General features: G+C 39.9%; 1 protein-coding gene across 6 annotated transcripts in view; it reads right to left on the bottom strand.

Moving 5' to 3' along the window:
- The window catches only part of LOC139969976 (uncharacterized), a 95,657-nt gene that overhangs the window by 48,120 nt on the left and 23,339 nt on the right, over nt 1–24,198 (bottom strand). For 5 of the 6 annotated variants that reach the window (XR_011793844.1, XM_071975467.1, XM_071975466.1 and 2 more), the window contains 2 exons: nt 17,633–17,786; nt 15,736–17,255 (listed from right to left, as the gene is read on the bottom strand). Coding sequence is in view for 5 of the 6 variants with exons in the window: in XM_071975467.1 (XP_071831568.1) it covers nt 15,736–17,255; nt 17,633–17,675 (1,563 nt within the window). In the remaining variant the exon portion in view is untranslated. Of the gene's footprint in view, nt 1–15,735; nt 17,256–17,632; nt 17,787–20,233; nt 20,399–24,198 lie in introns of those variants that run through there. The other variant, XM_071975469.1, reaches the window with a different exon arrangement.

Raw genomic sequence — 24,198 nt, 5'->3', positions numbered from 1 at the left:
TTAGTGTATAGCAGGACTGGTAAGCTGGGTTGTAGTTATAATTAGATTTGATTCTGAAGTAGAAAGTGATTTTGTTACTGCCTAAATCCTGGAGGAACAGCAATTGTTTTGAATCTTGCTTGATCAGCAAATTCCCTAAGGGCCAGAGGGGAAGATAAAGGCCTCAACATACAGTACATACACCATATGTTAGACACTGCATGCCATACATTGTATTGCATACCAATGTGTAAAACTACACAAAGAGGTGTATGTGTTTAATATCTAGGTCCATTTCTTTGTTTTGTGTATTCATCATAAATGAAGGAACAAAATATTCAGATGACTTGATCACTTCTAATTTATCAGTTTGTCATACTGTAGTGTTGGGTGGCAGGTAAGCGTAGTACTCGGTCTTAATAGTGCAGCCAGACTCCTCTGTATTGTCAGCCTAATTGCCGCAAAAAATAGGCAGTAAAATGTATGGCAGGCTTATCAACAATAAATTTAATTCACAAGTGCATGTGCCCTAACAATTAAATATAGTGACTGCACACAAAATGAGACCCATACACACACTAAGTAAGAACCAAACCCACACTAAGTTAGAACCATGTAGAATGACTAACAGGAATCAAATCTCTGTTTCCATCCTAACCTTTCCTACCCTTCCCCTCTCAGTACATCTAAAACCCAATAAAATTGATGTCAAATTTAAATCTGAAGATAATTTAGGTTTTATGTCATTTGTCAATGAGCTATATACTAAGGGATTACAAATGGAAGTCTTTAGTGGGTTTACTGTAATGTGTGCATATGTTGTTGTCAGTCAGTAATGCAAAACATGCATGAACCTTCTGGACCCTATACATGACCTCAGAGTAAAAACCATAGTAATTCAGGATTATATTCTTAGCCATTGGTCAACAGTGTTGAAGGATTCTCTTAATGTGTTCTGTTTAAGATGTACATTATTTGCACTTCAGTTATAATACTGGCCATTTAAGAGATAATTCCAGGAAACTCCAGCACATGTGCTTTCTACATTTATTTTCTGTTGCAATATTATGGAAGATAGCTCACAAATCTGGTAGAAAATTTCCAGCAATTGTCAAAAGATGTCTTTTATCGGGGGGAGGGGGGGTGGGGGGCTACACAATTCTTGGGAGGTAACATGGAGTTGATCAGTTACCACTACAAGTGTTGTAATTGCTTACATCAGATGCAAAACATATTCCTAAAGACAATATATTTGCTGCCCTGAGATTACAGCTCTATACTATTCATATATACTTATCAATAAAACACAAGGGAAGATGTTGATGTATGTTACAAAAATGATCACAGACCTGATGAATTTTCACCTTGATAAATCTAGTGAATGGAAAGTTGAATTATTGTGTATTTTCTCTTTAACCTCCAGGTGATACGGTTTTCAACATTTCTTCTGTGCATTTCCTCCAAGAAAGTGAAAGAAAAAGTCAAGTAGGAACACATCACTGCTGACATAACTTCCTTTGTGGATGTGAGTCTGGTGAGACTTTACATACTACTTCTCAAGAGTCAGTTTGTGAAATGGTAATGGGCTGTATTGGGCTCCTTTGATGAAATCTACAGGCTTTATGTAGGTGAAGACAGCTTGCCTAATTAGCACTATAAATAACATCAAATGACATTTCTAAGATTCCACTTGTTTAATTGTGTAGAGCTAACAAACTTGACTAAACATAACTACTATATTGTAGTATGCAGTGGTGGATTGAAGATTTCTCTAAAGTGGGGACAGCTACTAATAGATACCTAAATTAACAGTTCATAAGAAAACTTCTACTTCTGTAGAAAATAAAGATTGCCGACATTCCAAGCAAGCTAAGTTTTTGTAGTATGTACCTTGGTCTGATCAGGGATGTGTTTGAAATTTAGAAACTATGAAGTATCAAGTCTTTGAAGTTATATGTGCATTGCCACCTGTGGGTTACTCCTAAGATTATATGGCATGCTGTAACAAATCAACCCCAACTTATTATCAGCATATTGAGTTACCATGCAGGTACATAGAAAGTCACAGTTTGTTGGGTACCCAGGACTAAATTGTTGAATGCTGAATTCCAAATTTCAAAAATGAAATACTCTTGTTGAGATCAATCAGTTACATAGAACTGTGTTATACATGTAGTGAGTTCATATGTGAGAAACATTGTGTAGAGTAGGCAGCAATTTGACAGTCATCGGATACCCATAGCTTTAAATTTGCTATCATTTCTAATAAATAAATATATGTTGCCATACGTCAATCTAAGGATTCTAATTGCTGTCCACAAACTTAAAGTAAGCTGTGGTCAGTCACAATATTGTTGTGCCATGTTTTAACATTAATTTATGTTATGTTTTCAGTGTGGAGAGAGAGAGGAGTAGCAGAACCTGTTCAGTTGCTGTCCAATCCACAAGATTACTCTTGTGAAACAATCCTTAAATATTATTGTAACTGAAGCTCTCTGATGCTTGCCATACACCAGACCGGCATCACTTTACAAACTTAAGAGAATTCTTATGCATTGAATCTTAGCCATTTATTTCTGTTAACCCTACATATATTATTATATATTCTATGTATCTGTTTATTCTGTTCTATGTTCTTTTCTGGTCACATTCCACCCTCATGTTTCTTGGTTTACTATATATGGTCATATTTTTTATTCTATCAATACTGCTGTAGTACAATGTTGGTCTTCGTTATAAATAGAAAGAATGGAGGTTGTGTTATAAACAATACTTCCTCAAGCTGCTGAGTGATAAATATATTAACATACTTTTATATGGTGTATAAGGCCAGAGACTGTATACTTCGCTTCTGTCCATGATGTAGGCCCAACCATTCATAATTCATGTTCGCCTCTATGTGGACCGAACATTAGCTTGAAAGGTAATGTTACACCTAATTAATAAGAATGTAATGAATTCCAATGATGGTTAGTTAAGGCTAATGATGTAATAAAACCCTCTCATGTTTATGTATATGGTTGATGATTATTCATGAGATGCTGATTATTGTGTTTACTGTTGAACTTTAATTCCTCTTTTCTTGTTTATATTCCCAGAAAGTTTTCCGTTGTTCATTTATACTTGTATAATTATACTTTACGTATTATATAATAAATTGTTAGAGGAGTGGAGAAAGAGAGGGGAGATGGAGAGGGTGGGGATGGAGAGGGTGGGGGATGGAGGGGTTTGAGGGAGATGGAGAGGTTTGATGGAGATGTAGGGGTTTGATGGAGATGGAGGGGGTTGGGGAGTTGGAGAGGGTGGGGATGGAGGGAGATGGAGGGGTTTGAGGGAGGGGTTGGGGAGTTGGAGAGGGTGGGGGATGGAGTGGTGTGAGGGAGATGGAGTGGGTTGGGGAGTTGAAGAGGGTGGGGATGGAGGGGTTTGAGGGAGATGGAGGGGTTTGATGGAGATAGAGGGGTTTGATGGAGATAGAGGGGTTTGATGGAGGGGGTTGGGGAGTTGGAGAGGGTGGGGAATGGAGGGGTGTGAGGGAGATGGAGCGGGTTGGGAAGTTGGAGAGGGTGGGGATGGAGGGAGATGGAGGGGTTTGAGGGAGGGGTTGGGGAGTTGGAGAGGGTGGGGGATGGAGTGGTGTGAGGGAGATGGAGCGGGTTGGGGAGTTGGAGAGGGTGGGGATGCAGGGGTTTGAGGGAGATGGAGGGGTTTGATGGAGATGTAGGGGTTTGATGGAGGGGGTTGGGGAGTTGGAGAGGGTGGGGATGGAGGGTTGGGGAGTTGGAGAGGGTGGGGATGGAGGGGAGATGAATGGGTTTGATGGAGATGGAGCGGGTTAGGGAGTTGGAGAGGGTGGGGATGGAGGGGTTTGAGGGAGGGGTTGGGGAGTTGGAGAGGGTTGGGGATGGAGGGGTGTGAGGGAGATGGAGTGGGTTGGGGAGTTGGAGAGGGTGGGGATGGAGGGAGAGGGAGGGGTTTGAGAGGGTGGGGATGGAGGGAGATGGAGGGGTTTGAGGGAGGGGTTGGGGAGTTGGAGAGGGTGGGGGATGGAGGGGTGTGAGGGAGATGGAGCGGGTTGGGGAGTTGGAGAGGGTGGGGATGGAGGGAGATGGAGGGGTTTGAGGGAGGGGTTGGGGAGTTGGAAAGGGTTGGGGATTGTGGGGTGTGAGGGAGATGGAAGGGTTTGATGGAGCGGGTTAGGGAGTTGGAGAGGGTGGGGGGATGGAGGGGTGTGAGGGAGATGGAGCGGGTTGGGGAGTTGGAGAGGGTGGGAATGGAGGGGTTGGGGAGTTGGAGAGGGTGGGGGGAGATGGAGGGGTGTGAGGGAGATGGAGGGGGTTGGGGAGTTGGAGAGGGTGGGGATGGAGGGGTTTGAGGGAGGGGTTGGGGAGTTGGAGAGGGTGGGGGATTGTGGGGTGTGAGGGAGATGGAAGGGTTTGATGGAGCGGGTTAGGGAGTTGGAGAGGGTGGGGGGATGGAGGGGTGTGAGGGAGATGGAGCGGGTTGGGGAGTTGGAGAGGGTGGGGATGGAGGGGTTGGGGAGTTGGAGAGGGTGGGGGGATAGTGAGGGAGATGGAGGGGGTTGGGGAGTTGGAGAGGGTGGGGGATGGAGGGTTGTGAGGGAGATGGAAGGGGTTGGGGAGATGAATGAGGTGGGGATGGAGGGGTCTTGTGGGGTAGGAGGGGTTTGAGGGAGATGGGGGGGTTTAGGAGATGGAGTGGGTTGGGGAGATGGAGGGGTTTGAGAGATATGGTGGGGTTGGGGAGATGGAGGGGGTAAAGGAGATGGAAGGGGTTTGGGGGATGGAGGGGACGATGGTTATAAACGGTATTTTTTTTATCTTTCCTAACAGGGTCAGTGCATTGCGCTTTACACGCAGTAGTTTAGTATTCAGGGCCGTAGCCTGCGCATGGGTAGCTGCCCTTTGAGATTTACACTTTCTAAATGAAAGTAGGCCTACGATATATGTTCATATCATTTCTTCTGATTTAATTAGTCTGTAGTGTGCAAACTCTGAGATTCTAGGCACGTAGTGTAGGAATGGCGGTCAAGTAACATAAGGTTTACTTTAACTGCTCATCACGTATATGCACGATCTCCGATGCGACTACTGTTTCTGGTGGTTTTTCAGAGGGGGTTGGGGGCTGGCTGGGGCAGAGGGGGATTATAATAAAAATAAAGGTAGAGAGCTCCAAAGATTTAACCTGCATGAACAGTGTAGCAGTCTTACGTGAAACTACGGTTCATAAATATACTTATTACGTATGTTTCACTGTTATCCCCTATATTAGTGCCACAATGTTTTACTAAGAATACACGGTCCACTCACTCAGCTCATTCCCCTCCCCTACCCACAGTAGGTCCTTAGATAGTGTCATGACGGTCCCTTTTTGGAAATGACCAACCCACTCAAATTTCTTGAGAAAGCGCCTGGTACCGTATATCCGCACATCATAGCATCGCTATGTAACATCTGGACGATACATTTTTTCTCGATGTTCCTTAACTGCTGCTAAGAATTCTACCCAGGCTACGGCCCTGATGTTTATCTTTATTTTTATGATTTGTTGTTTCCGATGAAATGAATGTACCTGAATACCAAATAGTGCTTTTCAAATGTATTTATAATACTATATGTGTGCATGTTGTAGATGTCTGGATAACAAGATATTCTTGTGTGCAAAGTTTAGATGCTTCCTTTTGGGTTTAAGTTTAAATCTGAATAATCATGATTAATGCCATAAGTTACATCAGGAGGTGAAATATATAAGTCTTTTTAATTCAAGTCTAATCTTGTCAAATGTGACTTTTATTAAATACATTTATGAATGAATTATCAATTCAGGCACCAAACAGAAGTAAACCTGAAGATTTGTAGATTCCGACCCCTGGACCCTGGCGGGGATTCGCCCCTGGACCCCACCCCAAAAGGCTTTGCTCGCCGACTCCTTCAGTTTTATTCATGTACCCTTATTTATGCCCCCCTCCCCACCCAACTCTCAATTCGGATTGACGCTCCTGAACAGAGCATTTTCTATTTTAGCTGGTTGTGTTTGTAGCTTTATCTCCTACGCCTATATAGTGATAAACTAACACTGTCTGCTGTTAATTTGTAGTAATAACTGATTAGTGAAACAATATGTTCGCAAAACTCGAGTCTGTCACATCTCAAAGCAGTATTATCTAAAAATCCGGTGTTACCATCCTCTATCGTTTAGGTGGAAGGGGAGGGGGGGGGGGATTTAAAATGAGATGTGAGTTTTGTCCACCAGGAATGTTGAAATTAGACAAGAAGTTGGAGGATTTGTATCTATTGTATTCGCTCATTACAAAGAAAGAGAATGATTTGTAGATTTGAGGCCTAAGTTAGCGCTGAGGAAGTATCGTACATGGAATGTGTAGCATTCGTTCATTTCGCTCTGTTCTGAGTCACTGTGTACCTGCAGTGTTAGAAGACACTTAAGTCCATGCAAACAGATATGCAATCATCGTGTAATGTTTACTTGTAAAGGCGATAAAAATCAGAATATATATCACGCTACTCACATTATTTATGTAGCCTTCCCGTCACTCGATATTTACATAACAAACAAACAGTTTACTATATTACTGATATAGAAAGTTATATGTTGATACGTTGATTCTGTATGCATATTCTATATTAGCACCGTGCAAACACATACGCATCAAACACGAACAACTCGATAATGAGGGGGCACCCTAATTCTAACATGGTGCTCTCTCGAAGATAGCTGCTTAATTACAGCACAGAGTTCTCTCATTGTCAGTTCTGTTATACCAGAGTGCTCTCTCATTGAAGTTCCCTAATTATAACAGGGAGCTCTCTATGTAACAGCTCCCGTGTCATAGCACGCAGCTCTTTCTAAAATAGACCAAGTTATACCATATAACTCAGTGACAGCTCCCTGTTTCTCTTCAGTCCGTGACAGATCTTTGCTAGGAGTGAAGCTACACCGGCACTACTCTCGGGGGCGTCAATCCGATTTGAAACGTGGGGTGGGGGGGGGGACGTAATCGATATGAGTAATCCGGCCGTAAGTACTATCTAAGCGGAGCGCGACCATCGGTTGGCGCGCAGCGTACAAGAAAATTTTTCTTCTGGCATACCACTCAGATTGCAGGAAACGGCACTTCCCGTGCATTATGGCAGTAAGCAACACCCCTACAATTGATAAAAGTTTCCGGCAATTTTTTTTATTTTGGGAAATATTCTCGAAGGAAGTGATCGCCATTTATTCCTCAGTTTACCAATTCCTCGTCTCCCAGAAGCGCCAAAAATTTAAGATATGGAAACATTTTTGTGTTGGCTGATCCATGATCACCGCCCATGCCCGTGAGAAGTGGTGACTGGGTGAATAAAAAGCTATGCCGTTTGAAAACATGGGCACAAAAAGCAAAAGTAGCGAAACCTTAGGTAAAACGCGCGATAACGAAGTGATTATTTTCCAGATTAATTGAGACTGTATCAAACGCGAGCTTAGGACAAACATATACAAAGGCAATGGCATTACTAATCCCGATATGTTGTCTTTGGGGTGTGTGGAACATCCGCAACGACCATCAAGAGCAATTGAATATTTAGTCTACTTTTCGATTTCGAAAACACTTTTTCTTTAAATTATGACAAAATTTTATGACACCTTTGACAACAATTTTTTTTGGGGGGGCCTGTGCCCCCGGGCCCTAATGGGCACGACGCAGATCGGCCAGATTTTAGGAGTGAAAGATTGACAGGGCCGCACCTAACCAACGACCTGCTGTTGATTTAAGACCTTTGATTCCGAGGACGTTCAAGCAATAGGTGTGTGTACTTAATCTGTATTCACAAAACCATAATGTCAATACAGTCCAGTTGATAATTAATGGTGATAATAGACCAACCTGACAGCATCATTAGTGCAGATAAACTCTAAGCAGCTAGCTCGTTTTTGGTGATGATGCAAAATAGATTGATTTTTTTCTTTGTCTTGTGACATCTCACGGGCCGCAAAAAAATTACTGACGGGCCGCATGTGGCCCGCAGGTTTCCCACCCCTGGTCTACAGGAACGATGTCCCAAAATTTCCCCGGACATATAGGCAAAGGAACAGTGGCGTAGGAAGGCACTTTTGAGTGGGGAGGCTGAAGACCGATGGCCGGCCTGGGGGGTCTAAGGGGAGGGGGTGTCCCCCTCCCCTTTGGATTTTTTTTGCATTTCCAGGTGGCCTCAGATGCAATTTGGTGCAATATAGCACACTTCAACACTCACTCCATTTTGTAAACTTAATTTTGTATTTTCACCTGGCCTTAGATGCAATTTGGTGCTCCAAATGAAATTTTTTTCTCATTTGGAAATGAAAAAGGGGTTTTCTGACTTGCGAAGCGGGGGGGCGGAATGATACTTCCGCCCCTCCACATTTTTCACTGGGGGGGCTGGCGCCCCCCGGTTCCTACGCCCTTGCGAAGGAAGCTATCCGCCGCGACTGCATGTGAGTTTCTCGACTTTCCGTCCTGGGAGTCATACCACAAAATGGTGCATTTCCTCATACGCCATTATTAATAATTTAAATAAGAAGCCAGAAAATTCCGACTGCTGCTTTGTACCCCCCACTCTCTCGCTACTCGTCAACGATACGGTCAGTGTCAGTCAGAAAACCCAATCTTTCGCGACTGCACTGTTGCGATACATTTGTACCCACTGGCACTCATTTCACAAACTTATTGGTCCCCCCCCCTACCCCAACCAAATATTTTAGTGACATTTGGGCAATATGCTGATAGCTTTTGGGCACCTACTGAAAGAAATATAAATTGCATTGTGTTTTCAGTGGTTAAACTGATAATATTATTACCCAACAATTGTCACCAATACGGAAGGGTAATAAGACGGAAAATGATTGTATGCTATTTGCATGCGATGTAAAAACCGATGCATGCCTGTATGATATGCACATGATCATGTGGAATGCGCGCGTAGCGCGCGAAAAATTTTGGTTATACTTTTCGGGCAAGTCGTTACAACCCCCCCCCCCCCCACAAATCGAATTGGGCTCCTATTCCTATGACGGTAGTTCTATCAGGTAATTTTTTTGTATTATTCAAAATCATACAAAGTTTTGTACGGTGGAGTATAAGAATCGCGAGATACAATTTTCCAGAGTGGCAAGGAAAACGTGGTAAATATGACAGGTTAAAGGTCAATTTTGACCAAAAAAAAAAAAAAGGTCATGCACAATAACAGGGATAAATGAATAGGCCTAGATAAACTAGAGTGCAACAGTCGGAAATTCCGACTGTCGCACTCCAATTTCCCAACTAGCGTGAGACACCCCCACACCCCCTCTAACGACGTCCCTGCGTGGTGAATATGGAACACGATCACATGGTTCAGCCTCTGTAGAGTCATGGTGCTCCGTAGCCTTGTCTTCAAACGCCTCAGAGCACTAAAAGATCTCTCGGCTTCCGTCGAACTGGCGGAGGAGACGAGGAGGACCACAAGAGAGCTTAGACTTCACCAAACATAGCCCGTACCGCTGGATTCATCGACTTGAATATTTGTCTATACCCTTCAACCGACGACGAATGGAACTGGCCTCGAAAGAAAGGCAGACTAAGCTTAAGATTGTTGGAGAGCTCTGGGTACCAACTCGCGAGATCTAGGTGGAATTCTCCATTCAGCAACATTGAGTGATATTCGAGGATATGAATCCTAAGATGTATAAGCCGTAACCAAATAGAGCCACGACACTACTCTTTTTCCATATGTGTGGGGGGGGGGGGGGACATTTGATATTGATATCCATCGAAATGTGGGGGGGACGTGTCCCCCCGTCCCCCCTGGATTGACGCCCATGACTACTTTATATGACATGGACGCCATGTACCACAGCTCCCTGCATGGGGTCATAGACAGCAGGGTTTCAAAAGTGGAGGACAAATTCAAAATATCCCACGGATTGATTTAGTTAGGTTCCTGAACCTTTGTAGCAGGACTATAGGCGAACCAAGGATTTTATAGAGGAGAGGGTGGTATCCTGTGATCATTCAAGCCGACTACCACGTAGGTGGGTCTGGGGTCCACCCACCACTATCCCTATTCCTTCACCCCATAAGAATGTAGACGTCAATTTATGCACTCTGGGCCATATTTAGAATATAAATTTCATCAATATATATATAAGTAGCTCTAAATGCAAGGTTGTGCTGATAAATACTTTGTGTGAAGTTGAAAAAAGGACATTGGTTATACCTTCGTAGTAGTGGTCTAATTCTTCAACGGCTGAACGACAACATAATCTCGGTCCACTCCCCAACTGACACGTGGCGGTCGACCAACCTCACTGCCTCCCCCCCCCCCCTTGGCATGCCATTGTTCGTAGGGTATACACCATACACAATGAATGTCATTTACTGTTGTAACTTGATATATTAGAATAATAATGAATTGCAATGCTGTACTTATATTGCTGACAATTGTTTACCAAATGTTTTCTTAGTTAGTTTTGCCTATACCAATTACATGATGTGGTCTGACCGAATGACGTCATGTCGGCCTACTCACATCACTTTGCAATACATAGCTAATAAAGAACGGTTGTTAATTCTCAACGAAACATCACCTTTGTCACGGGTAACGTTAAACGAATCGACTGGACAACGTAAATACTCTGGTGAAGTGTGTCTTTACTTTGAGCTTTATTCAATCCTCGTAACCATGGGCAAAAACCGGAATTCGGTCAGTTTCCGGCTTACTTGCAGGTATCGGCACGTCCTTTACGATATATGACAATATATATATGGTGGTTATATATATATATATATATATATATATATATATATATATATATATATATAACCACCAATTCATCAGCGAGTTGCCCCTACATATACTATAGTAAAATAGCGAAGTACTGTGTGCTAACGTCGCCCAACGGACATCGTGTCCAACTGCAACAAGTAACTGCTGTGGTGCACCCAGCACCCTTGCACCAAGTAGTACCAAATACGAATACCACGCCCTGACCTGCTTACCCGGCCTATTCATACCAACCCTTTACCTGCATTTTATGCAAATTAATCTAAACAAAGACTTACACAAATTCACTTGAGGCTCGTGGAGCAGTCAGTGAATTAAACAAAGCATACTAGAATGTCGAATGTTACTAATGCAAACTTCGTGAGCAAAACAGACACCAAATGAATATTCATCACGAAAGTCGTTAGACTTGCGTCAAGCATACTCGTGACAACCTTCTCCTCCACTGTCTATATAGGTAGGGATTACACACGTAGGCAAAACTCACCAAAATCAACTCGAGTAAACAAACTTTATGTTCCAATTTATTATCATTTTCTAAGAAGAGGGAGCCTGGGTGCTTTGTGGATTTATATCAGCTATGGAAACCTTTGGGCGCTAGGGATTTGAGGTTCTCTTTGCTCCCTTGCAATTTCAAAGTTACATTTAGGTGAAATGGACCTTCGATATTATTGAGTGCCTTCGTGGTCTTCTACATATCTGGTATTGTCATGGTCGAATCTCCATTTGTGCTTGCTTAATAAAATTGTTTACATGACTCTGCAGATCAAGGTATTTAAGTTTCTTCTTTTTAATTCTTCGTCTTAAACTTTGTTCTTAATATAAAAGATCGATATTTTTTTCAAAACTTATTGACACATCGTAATAAAAATAAAAATCTTACATATAATAGTCACGCTATATCTCTTTCTGCATACATTCCAACTTGAATTTATGTTATAAAAGGGAAGAGATTTGTTAACCAGTGGTCCCACCCAACCTCAACTACCACTCTGCCTATATATAATACCTCTGTAGTGATTACAATGATAAAATGGACCTTCTTTCAGCTATTATAACAATCCAGTGTTACCATCCTCCACTTTATAGGAAAAGACAACATTAACCTTATATGTCAAAATTGTCCAATGACAACAATGACACTAATAATGTTGAAACCAGACAAGCACTTTGAGGATCAGCAATTAGTAGAATAAAACATTACATAATTATAATTAAGAGCGGAGAAACGATTGGGGAGTATGCCAAAATGAGTAATAACCCAAGATTTGGTCTGCTGCAATGCAGCCTGTATGTGTAATAGATGCATTTTGTTTGTACCTGGTAAAGTACATCTTAGTCAATACAACATTATATGTTTTCTTCGTGGGGGCGAGGGGAAGGGAGTGGGGCTAATTGAAATTATTTACATATTTCACTCGTAACGGAGATAGAACTCTGAAACTTACTTATATCACACAATTCACGGTATTTATTTAACCTTCTAGAAACCATCACTCGATATTTACATAACAAATAAACAGTTTACCATATCACTGATCAGCTGATATTGTAATCTATTAATACTTTGATGCTGTACAATGCTATATTCGATTCTTCTGTACTTCTACGCAGCAAAAACGAAACAATCATAATGAAGAGGGCAGCTGCCTAATTAAACTAAGGATATCTCTATGTGACAGCTCCCTGATTATACTGGGAGCTTTCGCTGTGACCGCTGTATAATTGTAGCAGGGATTTGTGACAGCATCCTACTTTCAACAGGAGCTCTCTTTGTGACAGATCCATAGTTATAACTAGGGAGCGCTCTTCATGACAGTTTCCTAAGTATACCAAGGAGCTCTGTTTGTGACAGCTCCTTAATTATAGTAGGGAGCTCTCTCTCTGTGACAGATCCTCCTTTTAACCAGGCAGCTTTCTTTGTGACCGCTCCCTTACCAGAGGGCGCTCTTTTTTTTGACAGCATCTGACCTTTAAGGAGGGAGCTCTGTTTGTGATAGCTTTCTAATGATACCAGGGAGCTATGTTTGTGCCACCAGCTCCCTAATTATAGTATGGAGCTCTCTCGAAGCAACAAAAGAGCCTGTAAATTTAAAGTGAAATGTTGACGTAATATTACTGTGGCAGGTCGTTATATTGTTATATAATGATGTCTCTGCATTATCTGTGTTATATCTATATGTAATGCCGTTATATCCATAGGCGTAAGAGGAGGGGGTTGGGGGGGTTGGGGGTGACTGTAGACCCCAACAAAATATTTGTTTGAAATTTCGGGCAATATGCTGGGAATTTTTCGGGCACCTACTGAAAGAAAAATATTTTGCAATGTGTTTTTCAATGGTTAAACTCATATTAGCGCGCGAAAAATTGTGTTATATATCGGGCTAGTCGTTACCGGCATACACCCCCCCCCCACCCCAATAAAATTGGGCTCCTACGCCTATGGTCATATCTGTTATATCGTACACGTTTTCTATAAAATAGCCTTTATTTGACTATAATTACTAATAAACTTTGTATAGCATGTGTATTCATAGGGAACTTACGTTCACTGCCCGTGAAAATAACAATACGTTATGGACGTAATGGGCAACGGTACCGTTATATTGTAAATTGTATATCTGTTTGTATGTATTTTAGATCCTCCTGCAAGGAACTCGCGAAGAAGCCTCATTGGCTGATTAAAGCCGCAAGCTGACCAGAGTCAGTCTCGTAGATTCATATTTAACGTCCATGATTATGAATTGTCAATTGTCAACAACTCTGTAACTGGACGACATACATCGATCTTGGAGTGACTCGAACTGGGGACCCTATAAATTGGAAGGCACCGGCGTTAACCACTGAAATAACACTCCTTACAGACACTACAATAGTATGGTACGATGACCATACACTACACTCCCTGTAAGGGTTGTACCTACATTAGTATAGTTCGATGACCATACACTACACTCCCTGCAAGGGTTGTTACTACATTAGTATGGTTCGATGACCATACAATATATACACTCCCTGCAAGAGTTGTTACTACAGTAGTATGGTTCGATGACCATACAATATATACACTCCCTGCAAGGGTTGTTACTACATTAGTATGGTTCAATGACCATTCACTACACTCCCTGTAAGGGTTGTTACTACATTAGTATGGTTAGATGACCATACACTACAGCCCCTGTAAGGGTTGTTACTACATTAGTATGGCTCGATGACCATACAATATATACCCTCCCTGCAAGGGTACATTAGTAAAGTTCGTTGACCACACACTACACTCCCTGCAAGGGTTGTTACTACAGTAGTATGGTTCGACGACCATATACTACACTCCCTGCAAGAGTTGTTACTACATTAGTATGGTTCGATGACCATACACTACACTCCCTGTAAGGGTTGTTTGGAATATACCATAAAATCGATTTCCCTTATATACTTTTGTGACTTAACATTTAGTAGTAATGACTGTTAATGCCGTTATTACATAGTTGATAATAATTGACCTAGCATTCGACGCAGGTTTCCTTGCAAGGAGCCATGGTTATGTACGCCTGTACCAACTATAATGTGCGGCACATTCGAATGACGTCATGAAGGCCTATTTCATGTAACGGTCAAAATGCTGACTGGAAAGTGAAGACAAGAAGAAATCTACAAATAATTGTTAACTCTTTCGGCAGCCCCCCCCCCCCCTCAACCTCCAATGCCACTTTGTCTGGGTCGTACTGCCCTATAGAGATTGTTAGGATGTCATGGACTTTCTTTCAGATGCCAAATTCAAACAGGGTTTTAGCCATTGTATTGGTGGTCTTCTAGATATCTGAATCAGACGCCCTTCCTCCTCCTCCATCGCGTTACATCATCTCTATCAGTGTATATCTTTCTATCAATTTGTACGTGACTCTGCAGGTCAATGTATTTTAGTCTTTACCTTTTAAGGCTTTGTCTTAAAGTTTGCTCCTCATATCATAGACTCAGTCTCTTTTAAACAATTACTGATTCTTTATTAAGAAACCATTCTAGTAAAGTAGATATGCCATTACTAGCTTTATCTCTGATATGTAAAATTGTACCTGAAATTCACACTGTCTCATGTCAAATTGCATTTATCTTATAAAAGGTAACATTTACGAGATTTGTAAACTAGGGCAACCCCACCCAACACCAATACTACTCTGCGTATACATCATTTATCTGTATTGATTACAATTCAATTATGGACCTTCTTTCAGCTTCCATAAATTGATTTCTAAATGATTTTATTCATGAGTTGGTCGTCCTTGAAGTCACAGTTATGTGTACATACCCTTAAGGTTAGATACCATATAATTCTCTATGCGTTCATGATTCAAATTATTTCAATTATCTGTTTATTGATACTGATTGCGTTAATTTTCTTATACGTTTAGATGTCAAAATACCATAACAAAAACAACTCATTAATTGTATGTATAGTAAAGTTTCGATTTAAAGATATATAAACAATTGTTTAAACTCTTTAAATTTAAAGTAAGCATCTTCCTCAATATTTTGTTTCGAATGTGTTATAAAATCAAATCGTTGTCTGGGTTAGACTGAAAAGACGTTTTCCTTTTGTTTTAAAACCAATAATCTGTAATTTACTAAGTAACAACGCCCTGCTGGTTAAATGAAGCCTATGGTCTTGCTGTTAATATCATGTTTATATTTATTTTAACTGTACTATACATCATATATGCAGCATACATTTCAACCATGATTCCATCATGTGAAGAGAGCATGGAAGGTGCTGTCAGGAATATTACTTTGGATTTTCATTTGACAGAGCATGGAGATAAAAACATCAGAGTGTGTTTACTGTAAATTGAATTTGTGTCAGGGTTACGTTGGCATTCAGCTAAAATGTCTACCTACTCAATCCATGAAACGAGTAAAATGTTATTTTATTATTAATACTTACGTCATATCTGGCAGCAATCTCCAGTAGCTGTATGGTAGATCTCTGTAGTAGTTTACTGTGTGATTTATTGATATCCACTCGACGAGAACACAGATCCCTGACGGTGTCCTTGATTCCATCTACCTCACCAGTTTGTTCCAGGATGCAGAGGATGGCAAACTTATCACCGTCTTTCCTGCTCTTCAAGTATTCTATTATTCTCTTTCCAACTGCTGGGCTAATCCCACAGGCGAACCGATAGAGGTACTGAAGATTAAATGGATCCACTGTATCAAGAACATTCTTCAGCTCAGATGCACCTCTTGTAGCAGCTACAATTTCTACCAGTCTAAAAGACGCAAACCATTCACAGAATAGTTTATGGTAGAACCTTATGTCAGTCCTTGTCTGTATGTCTGTAGTAGAAGTCTGTTCGTTTGTCACATTAGACACTTCTTCCTCTACCAAGATACCAACTGCAATATAATGTTGACAAAACGCTTGACCTAGTCGTGTGCAGAGTCCATCCTTATGCCATGATAACTGTTGGTTTTCACCGCAGAGACCTTCAAATGCTACCTTACTCAGTTCAGTAAATTTCAGCTCATATGTAACATTGTGTGGTCTCGTGTTCCTATCCATTGATTTATTGCTCTTGTGACTATGGAAACACTTCATCATGTAGCGGAAAAACTCTGTAACTGAATTAAATCTCATAAAAAGTACTTTTTCATGAGTCATGTGAGAAAACATAACAAAGAAAAGAGGCACCTGACATAGGGCATCAAGGATCGGGTTGGATTTTAAAGCGTGCTTAATTTTAGCAACGCTTTCTTCGTTCTCCCCGGTAACAGCCTTGCGAATGTACTGGTCACGTGCTTTTTCGTCAAAACCAACTAACCGCACTCGCTTTGTATTTGCTTTGTCATAGTCCTTCGGAAGATATCTGGTTGTCAGGGTAACATCGATATTCCCAAACAGATTCCTCGTAATGATGCGTCCTACGTCACTTCCGGTGGCTCCGTCTCTATCAGGAAACTCATCATATCCGTCCAGGAGTACCTTAACAGAAGAACAGCTTTCAATGATATTTTTAATATCAGTAGATTTGACTCGAGGATCTTTTGGTCCTAAGAACAGCTTAATTGCTTGATAGATAGATATCTTGCTGTTCAGCTGCCTCAACCGGAGAAGAATTAGAATCTCTACGTCATTAAAAGGTGAATCCTTTACACCATTGCACCAATCATAGGCGAGCTGTAGGGCCACTGTTGACTTACCATACCCGGCTTCTGCTTCTATGATGCGCCGTTTGGCTTTCATTCGAGGGTCTGTGAAGATATCTTTGTACGAACCCACACGTACCCATGGTCCTCCTTTTTCATTCGTCGCTCCTTTAACAATATGGACCTCTGTACCGCCCTCAACAAATACCTTGTCAACACAATATAGTCTGTCCTTGATGTAAGGTATGGGCTGGATTGCATCATATTGTAGTTTGTACCTGCTCTTCAGAGAATCGATAAGTATGGCCTTTTTGTCTGCAAAAAAAAAAAAAAAAATCGCAAAAATTTTGATTTGTAAACATTTTTTGGTCAACAAAATTGGGGCGTTTCATTGCTTATATATAAACTGGAAACAATTATGGTGGGCAATCTGTTGGATGTCACTCTGAACGAAAAAAATTATACCAGTTAAATCGGAGTAATATGCAAATTTTCCATTCGGTTAATTAAAGTTAATAAGGTAGAAACAAAACACTGAAAGCAATAAAAAAAAAAAAGTCACGTTGAACTCCCGATCATACAATGTAAGAGTATGTAGAATGCTGAGGCTTAAATAATTATCAATGTTTATAATAAACTTCAGCCTTCTTATACTAAGTTACTAATCCAAAACTATGTAATTTACAACAAACCTTGCACTGTAAGGCGCTCCATCGACACTGTAAGGCGCTCCATCGATTATGACGTCACAACAACTTTCGTGACTGGTTGGCAGGATAAACTTGGATCTTCACTTTTCTTTTCCTTTGATTGATATTATCCATAATTATAATTCAAAGCGATGATCTGTTGAATATATAGATACAGTATGCATGGATGAAACTAACTTAACAAAAGTATCATAAATCAATGTATAATTCTATAAGTCAACAGAACCAGTCACTTTACCAACAGGTCTCTGGCTCGACAAAGATTACATCAAGGTGAATCTCTCCTTATCTCTTATTGACTGTTTATTGTTTGCACAAAACATCGACCTTTGAAGTCATCTTATATCAACCCACCCTGAAAAATTCAACTTTCTGTTTTGTTATCAGTGTTTTCAATATCCCTTTAGAATATCACCTACAGCTCATCATTTTAGATGGCGGGCTTCTCTCTTAATTGTAGATACAATGGTTATTCATGTGCTTGTTAAAGAAGCTGCTTGAGATGATTTTTATTATTTTATCGATACTAATAGATAGTGAAATTAGATCAAAATGTAGGTCATTAGTTTGACTATGGCCATGGTTCATTTCAAATGTGAGGTAAAAGTCTGATTTTCTTTTATGAACATAATTCCAATTTGGTCGTTAATGTGTGTAATACAGCAATACTAAACGTGCACGTGACTACGTGTTAACGTTTAGGATCAAATCAAATGTATTAACTATTCCCTCAGTAACCTTTATTTCATGAAATTGAATAGATTGATGACCCACTGTTATCAACACAAGACTTGTGTATAATAGCCTAACAGGGTAAAATTGTAAGCCTAAGTTAAACTGCTGCTTTAAGCGGTACGACTGAATTTCGGGCAGAGGAATATAATTTTTACGGTTCCTTGATAAGCCGATTAGGTTGATTTTCAAAAGATTTATATTTTTCCAATAATTTCAGTAAAATAACATTTACGATTAATCGCTCTGGTCACCCTGATAAAGTAAAAGATATCAGTCACGTGATAATTAACTTACAAAGAAAAAAAATCCTAAAACTCAGTAAAGTTCATAAACTTAATATGTTTATTCTATTGTTTCAATATTAACATTTTCCGGGTTATCGGGAAGATTGTTGAGTTTAAAGACTGAGCTAATAGAACCACCTTCCCACCGGGTTAGCCTGTTCTAACTTATTCAATGTTCTCTTTACTTCCCACATATAGGCCTTACTTATGTTCCATGAACTTCCAACTAGATTTATCTTAGTAAAACGTATCAAAATTGTCCATATACTTCCCACATAGATCATACCATGTTCCATACGGATAGAAAGTAAGACAACTGCATCTCTCTCATGCTAAAGTTGCAAATTGAAAATATGTCTATACCTTGAGGAATCTTTTAAATTATTTCAATCCCGATTCATACATGTAATGTCGACCTAAACCTAACGGAGCAACGCCTGCTATGAAAGTATTACATTTCTAAATGTCTGTTTCGACAGGACTCACTGTAAGTATATGTATGTTCTGGTCTGACAGCAATAAAGTGAAAGGATAGCACATGTTCTGGTTGGAATAGATATGTTGTAGCTGCATGAATGAACTTTAAAATAACCAGGATTTACATAATAATAGTGTAACTAACATGTGCCTAAATTATTACCTTCAAATTAAAGAAATATTTAAATCGACATTGAATATCATCATTGAGACATGGATTATAATTCTGATAAATTAAAATAGCCTTCAAGACGCCATTTTCATATAGTAAGCTGTTGCCATACATTTAACATTGCCTGTGTTAATTATGACATGTTTAATATATCAGTACATAACCTGTGTTTTAAATGACGTGTTAATTTTATCAGTACATAGCCTGTGTTATTAATGACGTGTTTAGTATATCAGTACATAGCCTGTGTTATTGATGACGTGTTAAGTATATCAGTACATAGCCTGTGTTATTAATGACGTGTTAAGTATATAAGTACATAGCCTGTGTTATTAATGACGTGTTCAGTATATCAGTACATAGCCTGTGTTTTAAATGACGTGTTAAGTATATCAGGACAAAGCCTGTGTTATTAATGACGTGTTTAGTACATCAGTACATAGCCTGTGTTATTAATGATGTGTTTAGTATATAAGTACATAGCCTGTGTAATTAATGACGTGTTTAGTTTGTCAGTACATAACCTGTGTTTTAAATGACGTGTTAAGTATATGACATAGCCTGCGTTATTAATGTCGTGTTTAGTATATCAGTACTTAGCCTGTGTTTTAAATGACGTGTTAAGTATATCAGGACAAAGCCTGTGTTATTAATGACGTGTTTAGTACATCAGTACATAGCCTGTGTTATTAATGATGTGTTTAGTATATAAGTACATAGCCTGTGTAATTAATGACGTGTTTAGTTTGTCAGTACATAACCTGCGTTAGTAATGACGTGTTAAGTATATCAGTACATAGCCTGTGTTATTAATGTCGTGTTTAGTATATCAGTACATAGCTTTTGTTATCAATGACGTGTTTAGTATACCAGGATATACATTCACACCGTTACTGTCTCCTGTACGTTACTTACCAGTACGATCATCACTTTGTAGATTTATCATCCAGAGTAGAATTTTAGTCTAGAATCCTTTATTCCTTAAATAACATGTGAAAATCACGAAAGTAGAACATACGGAACAGGTATGAAGAACATCCAATTGACATGATGGCGTCGTGTATGTCATGTGATGTTCTAACATACGATCCTGGACGCTTAAAAGATATCGATAGCAATCAATCTATAATTGCAACTGGTTTCAAAGTTTGTTGTTAATAGTTGACAGAATCAAAGACTTTATTTGATAATATATTTCATATCTGATTATTATGCCTTGTGTTTATTTTGTCATATCAGCCGTTCAAAGTACTTACTGCATACATGTTTACTATTAACTATCCGTGGATCTGTTAAGGTTGAAATTGCTTTGAGGTATGTAATCCTATGCACGTAAGATGCCTGTATATCACGGGAACGATATAAGTTTTGCATGAGACTATAGGCGATGGTTACATAATATATCTTGACAAGAAAATGCTAGATTCTTTAACGAGAATGTTTCCTTATGACGAAAAAAGTGCAAAGAAAGTATAAACAAGTTGAAAGTGCAAATAAACTCATTTCATGAATGATAATGAGGTCACGGGGTCAAAAGTGAAAATCTCCAAATGCTTATAATGTTATGAAATAGTGATGCCATCTCTTTGATGTTACCGAAACACTCCATCGAGACACCTTACGGGCCTCTTGTATATTTATCTAGGTCATGGATTCAGTTTTCCCACAAGAAGTTTTTTAACTATCTTATTGAATCTTGGTACAGGGCCTTTTCCCAAAATAGATTCCATTATGTCTGTGGAACATTCGAGAAGGTTCTCTCACGTGGTATGGAAGTTTCCATGGAAAGGGGATGGACTTCCAAACTCCCAACCAATCAGGGCAGATCAGTGCCAGTGCACTTATTTTTATATCATTAAGTTAATACAGGATGGTCAGTTTATTGGCTGCCTACTGATTGTGCGCAGAGGGATTTTGTAGAAGTAAGGTATAAAAGGAAAAGGAGGCCGAAAGTTTTATCACTTGGTCAGCAAATTTATCACTCCGCCGAAAGTTCATCACTCCCTCTAATTGCGTAAGTGACGGAGTCAAGTCAAGTCAAATCATTGTAATTTAGTTTTATTTGTAAAGAGAATCGACAGAGAAGAAATTATACCGAATCATTAAATCAAATCCTATCTCGTCAACTTGTTTTTGTGTGAAGTCATTGTTTTCGCCCGTTCGAGACATCTCCTGAAGAAGCATAAATACGGCATCGAGATATCCCAGTACCTTTCTATCGCGAGTCCCCATTTAGTATCACTATCGGAGGAGCCGGGCTCGACACAATATTACATGGTGGAGGAGCGGGGCACACAACGTATGTTCACGACCTAGCCTAACATACACACTCTACGAGGGAAGTCGGCCTATACTAGCCTAAGTCTGTACACCGGATGCAGGAACCACACTAACGTTGATCGTACACTAACGTTAATCAACCCAGCATGCAGTTCGTGTTTGAACATTCGCGCAACTAGTACGTAGAATACTACAGCTCTAAACATCAGAACTGAACATTTTCGCGATCTAAGCCTAGACTCTACCCGATGTTAACGGCGAACGAATCTGCAGCATACGAGATGTAGGCTCACCTGCTACTGCTACTACATGCCGCTACTACTACTGCTAACCGAGGGACTTCAATCATCGTTTGCAGTTCCACTACCAGTTCTTAGTTAAACTTAAGGGTGAGTGAAATCATGCCAATTTGTATCCCAACCCCTATTTGAGATCAGAGTGTACCGATAAGTTATTTTAATCGTGTCCATGTATTGCATATTTGTTATTTGTATTTAATTGCGGTCGATAGTGTGTTCAATTAAGTAAAGGCTCATGTTGTATACTCATAACTAGCCTAATTGTATTCGGCATAATGTCCGTCAGTGAACAGGAAACTTCGACCTCTGTTAATGTTATGCAGAAACATAGGCCCACTGATTTTTTGCCATCACGATTTCAGGGCGATGTAATTGATGCAGATTTAGCCGAAGCTCATTATTTGGGATTTGAAGACTATTTAGAGGTGCATAAATTGCCGTCCCAAACCACCCCTGAGGCTGTAGCGGAAGAATTTAATGAAATATGTCGCATATTTAAGCGAACACTTAAAGGCCAAGCCAGACTCTGGATTGAAAACAAAAATTTTTCAACTATTGCTGATCTTCGCAAGCAATTCCTTGCTCGTTTCAGTCCAGGCACTTCTTCCTATGCAAAATCACAGGCATTTCATGCATTAAGCTATACGCCAGGTGATACAGCTCAAGCTCATTTGGCCAAAATTTCCAAATCTGCAGCACAATTAAGTTATGGCGAGGACCAAATTAGAGATAAATTCATCTCAACCCTGCCATTGCAATGTCGCTCAGCAGTGTTAATGTCTGCATCACCACAAGCAACAATTGCAGATTTGGTCATGAAAGTACAGTGCTATTTTGACTTACAAATCCAAAGTCAACCCACAGTTTCTTCCGAACTATTTATGGCAATGCACGACAAAGCGTCTTCTGTTCAGACTCCTATTTCTGCATCTTCTGAGATACACGAGTTGTGTACCAAAATTCAGGAATTAGAAACCAAGTTTGATCAGTCACGTAGGTCAGAATCGCAAGACAATCCAAAAGATATGAGGCAAAGATATAGTTCTCGTGATTCTCGTGGTCCTAGGACAGGTCAGAATAATAACAGGAGAAGGTTACCATATTTTAATCCTTCAATTACATGTTACTACTGCCAAAATCGAGGTCATTTTGCACAATATTGCCAAATTCGCCTAAGTCATGAAATGGAGGCTAATGTAAAGAAAGTACCAACACAGAATTTTCATTAGGGAGCACTTATGATTGCACCCATCATACAGTGACTCCAGACAAAGTACCAAGTAAGGGAAGATCGAAACGTAAAGCAAATAATATTTGGAAGAATAGTACTATTCCTAGTTCTAGATATACAGGGAACGACCGTAGTGTGGATATTCAACTGGACACACGTAATTTTGTAAGAGGTACTTTACATGATGGTAAAGGAATTTCACTGTTGTTTGATAGTGGAGCGACACGCTCTATCATTTCTTCTTCTACAGTGCAAAATTCAAAGTATTTATCCTCTATACAACCAGTCTCAGTTGATGTAGTAAACCTAAAGTTGGGTAATGGTCAGTTTATTCATGCGTATAGCACGATAACATTTCAGGTCAAAATTCAGGGTCATGAATTTCAGCTTTCTGCTTTAATTGCTGCAAACCTGACAGGTATTGACTTAATATTAGGTAGTCAAACTCTGAAGGAATTGAATGGATCTTTGGACTTTACCACAAACTGTTTTAGAATTAAACAAGCCAAAGTTTTCCTTAGGCCAGTGCAGAGATTTGTTATTTACCCAGGTCAGCAAAGATACATTACTGTACAGGGACGTCTTCCACTATATGCACGAAATGCAGATGTGGTTATTAAACCGTTTCCTTTAATATCTCGTATTTGTCCTTCACGAATGTTAGTGAAAATGCATAAAGGTAGAACAAAGATTCTACTAAGGAACATGGGTAACCAGAAATTTTGTCTGCATCCTTCTCGCACAGTGGCTCATTTAGATTTAGCAGATATCATTACGGTCACAGAAGACATACAGTACCTACTGATTCTCTAGATTTTCTAAATGTCATGAGAGACATCGAAAAACCGTCTCTTTTTCAAACCAATTCTAACTCTAAAGAGAATCGTGATGCAATTATACGATATAATTTACATCGTTATCCACATTTGACAGCCGATGATCCCCTGGTTTCCAAATCCGAACAGGAAATCATGAGAGAAAACATTAATTTGGAACAAAGTATTCTGAATGCTTCAGAAACAGAGAGCATATATGAATTTCTAGACTCACATAGAGATGCATTTTCTCTT

The sequence above is a fragment of the Apostichopus japonicus genome, chromosome 7, assembly GCF_037975245.1.
Source record: "Apostichopus japonicus isolate 1M-3 chromosome 7, ASM3797524v1, whole genome shotgun sequence".
In the NCBI taxonomy this organism is placed as follows: Eukaryota; Metazoa; Echinodermata; class Holothuroidea; order Aspidochirotida; family Stichopodidae; genus Apostichopus; species Apostichopus japonicus.
Note: the sequence above shows the minus strand (reverse complement) of the source record. Positions and strands in the feature narration are given on the sequence as shown.